Below are 2,354 nucleotides of genomic sequence, written 5' to 3' on the forward strand. Positions count from 1 at the left end.
ACTCACCCCCTGCCGCCCGGTGGCTGCGACACGGTTCCTCCTTTCCTGGCAGGAACAGTGTTCCTGCAGCTGCCCTACTCCAAGCGCAAGTTCTCCGGGCAGCAGCGGCGACGGCGAAACTCCACCAGCTCCACCAACCAGAACATGTTCTGTGAGGAACGGGTGGGCTACAACTGGGCCTACAACACCATGCTGACCAAGACGTGGCGCTCTAGTGCCACAGGGGATGAGAAGTTTGCCGATCGGCTGCTGAAGGACTTCACGGACTTCTGTATAAACCGCGACAACCGGCTGGTCACGTTCTGGACGAGTTGCCTGGAGAAGATGCATGCCAGCGCCCCGTGAGGCCCGGCTGCACTGGGGTCAGAGGATGGCGAGGATTCCCGTCTTGCTGTCGATATTCAATAGGATCCATCAGGCTCTGGGCTGCAGATGTCAGTTTGCCACTGTCAGCGAGTGGGGGCCGCTGCTGCTGCTGCTTCCGCACTGGTGTTCTTCCACTCGAGGAGAAAGATTTTGGAAGCAGCTAGCACCCAGAGCAGGTGGGAGGCCCAGATGGCCTGTGGGAAGGCTCCAGTACTGGGGAAGGGGGCAGGCAGCCCCCATGAATGTCCTCTGAGCGTCCTTTTCCTCCACCATCCGTGGGCTGTTAGGAGCAGAATCTGCCGCTTCCTGCCCAGAAGAATGCACAGGATGTAAGATAATTTTGTGAAATAATGTACCATAAGCTCATACCAACTGTATATACCTGTACATATCAGAAGCAGGAATAAAATGTCATGTGCAGCATCTCTGTCCCCAGCCTGGCTGCAGCAGTCCCATCCCTGCTGGAAAGTCGTGTCCTGTTGCCAGGGTCGTAGTGGCCAATGAGGCAGTTGCAGACAGTGAGGAGGACTTTAGAATTCACTATCTTAGAGAGCCTAGCTGGGAGTTTACTAAAAGATGTCTTTCCACAGGCCTGTGGTCCAGAGCAAGGAAAATTTCTGTCGAGCCTAGAGAGCAGACAGTAAAATATACTAGGAAACTGCCGGTTTGTTCAGAGGTGCCTCTTGCCAAGTAAGTGAGCCCAGCTCTGGCTCGCAGACCTCAAGGCGTTCTGAAACAAATCAAAGGAGATCCTCTCTCAGCTCTGACTGAGGTTTAGGATCTTAGCACCCTGCCCTAACCTGCTGAGAGTGTGGGGGTTACTGCAAGCCAGAGGGGTACCTGACAGTTACTGCCGCTTCCTCCCCCTCCATCTTGCCACAGCGAGTTCATCCCAAGTCCTGTCGATTTACCTCCTCAAGTGCTTGCAAATCCATCCTCCGAGGCCCTCTGCTGCCACTCTCGGCCCAGCCCTCTCTCGTCTTCAGCTTCCTCTTGCATGGCCAGGAGGGCCTCCTCAGAAGGCTCTGCTTTCACTCCGGGCCATTCTCCTCTTGGCAGAGTCCTTTTTAAAAAAACACTTGGATGGTGCTCACCACTTATTTAGACCTCTGGTGACTTGAACCTCAAGAAATTTTAGATGTGGCCCTGCACAATCTGGTCCCAGGCTGTTTCTCCAGGCACCTGGAATATCGCAAACTCTTTAGTGACTCAGCTCCTTGTACACACTGTCTCATGTGCCTAGAACACTCCTCTCCACACCCAGTCACTCCTGGTCATCATGCATCAGCTCAGCTCATGTCACTAAGCCCCCGTGACAACTTCCCATAGCCCCTTGTATTTCTCTAACGCACGACACATTGACACCCTAGCATGGCAGAAGCGTGCCTATTGCATTCATTTCTTTGTTCCTCAACGTGTAGCATAATAGTAGATGCTGGAGAAATGGTTGTTGGCTGAATGTGTGGACTGAATGAGTGAACTCTGGGCTCGAGTGTTGGGTACAGGGTGTTATATCCGAATCGCTCCCTGACTAGCTGGGTTCCTAAGTTACTTAGCGGAGGCCATTTCCGCATCTGTGAAACGAGCTATTGATGCTGCATGTACAGATTTTGAGAGAACAAAATGTATGTTAATGTATGTGAAGAGCACTTGTTGATTCCTAGGATGGTGCAGAACCTTGATAAAAATCCGTTCTTTTCCCTTTTCACCTTCCCTTCCCTCAGACAAACCTTTGCTCCTTTCTAAGCATCAATATCTTTCAATTACAATATGGGAGGCTGTCTCCCAGGGTGGTTGGAGGATCAAAAGATAGCTGTATATGGAAGGACTTGCTAACCAGCAGGCAATAAGCAAACGTAGGCTACTCTCACATTCCCAAGTGGGAGCCCCCTTCATAGTCATCTGTGATCCTCAGGATCCTGCATGTAAGACCAGCAATCGCCCCTGCCCTCTTCCCTCTTGCAAAGATGACCAGAGAGAAGAAGGCC

At 52.0% G+C, this 2,354-nt stretch overlaps 1 protein-coding gene across 10 annotated transcripts in view; it reads left to right on the forward strand.

Moving 5' to 3' along the window:
• Window positions 1–789, forward strand: part of DEPDC5 (DEP domain containing 5) — a 108,047-nt gene extending 107,258 nt beyond the window's left edge. For all 10 annotated transcript variants that reach the window (XM_025047792.1, XM_015591228.2, XM_015591241.2 and 7 more), the window contains one exon: window positions 53–789. In XM_025047792.1, the coding sequence (XP_024903560.1) occupies window positions 53–345 (293 nt within the window). In that variant the 3' untranslated portion in view covers window positions 346–789. The remainder of the gene's footprint in view (window positions 1–52) is intronic.
• The last annotated feature ends 1,565 nt before the right edge of the window (window positions 790–2,354 follow it).

The sequence above is a fragment of the Pteropus alecto genome, unplaced genomic scaffold, assembly GCF_000325575.1.
Source record: "Pteropus alecto unplaced genomic scaffold, ASM32557v1 scaffold190, whole genome shotgun sequence".
Lineage (NCBI taxonomy): Eukaryota > Metazoa > Chordata > Mammalia > Chiroptera > Pteropodidae > Pteropus > Pteropus alecto.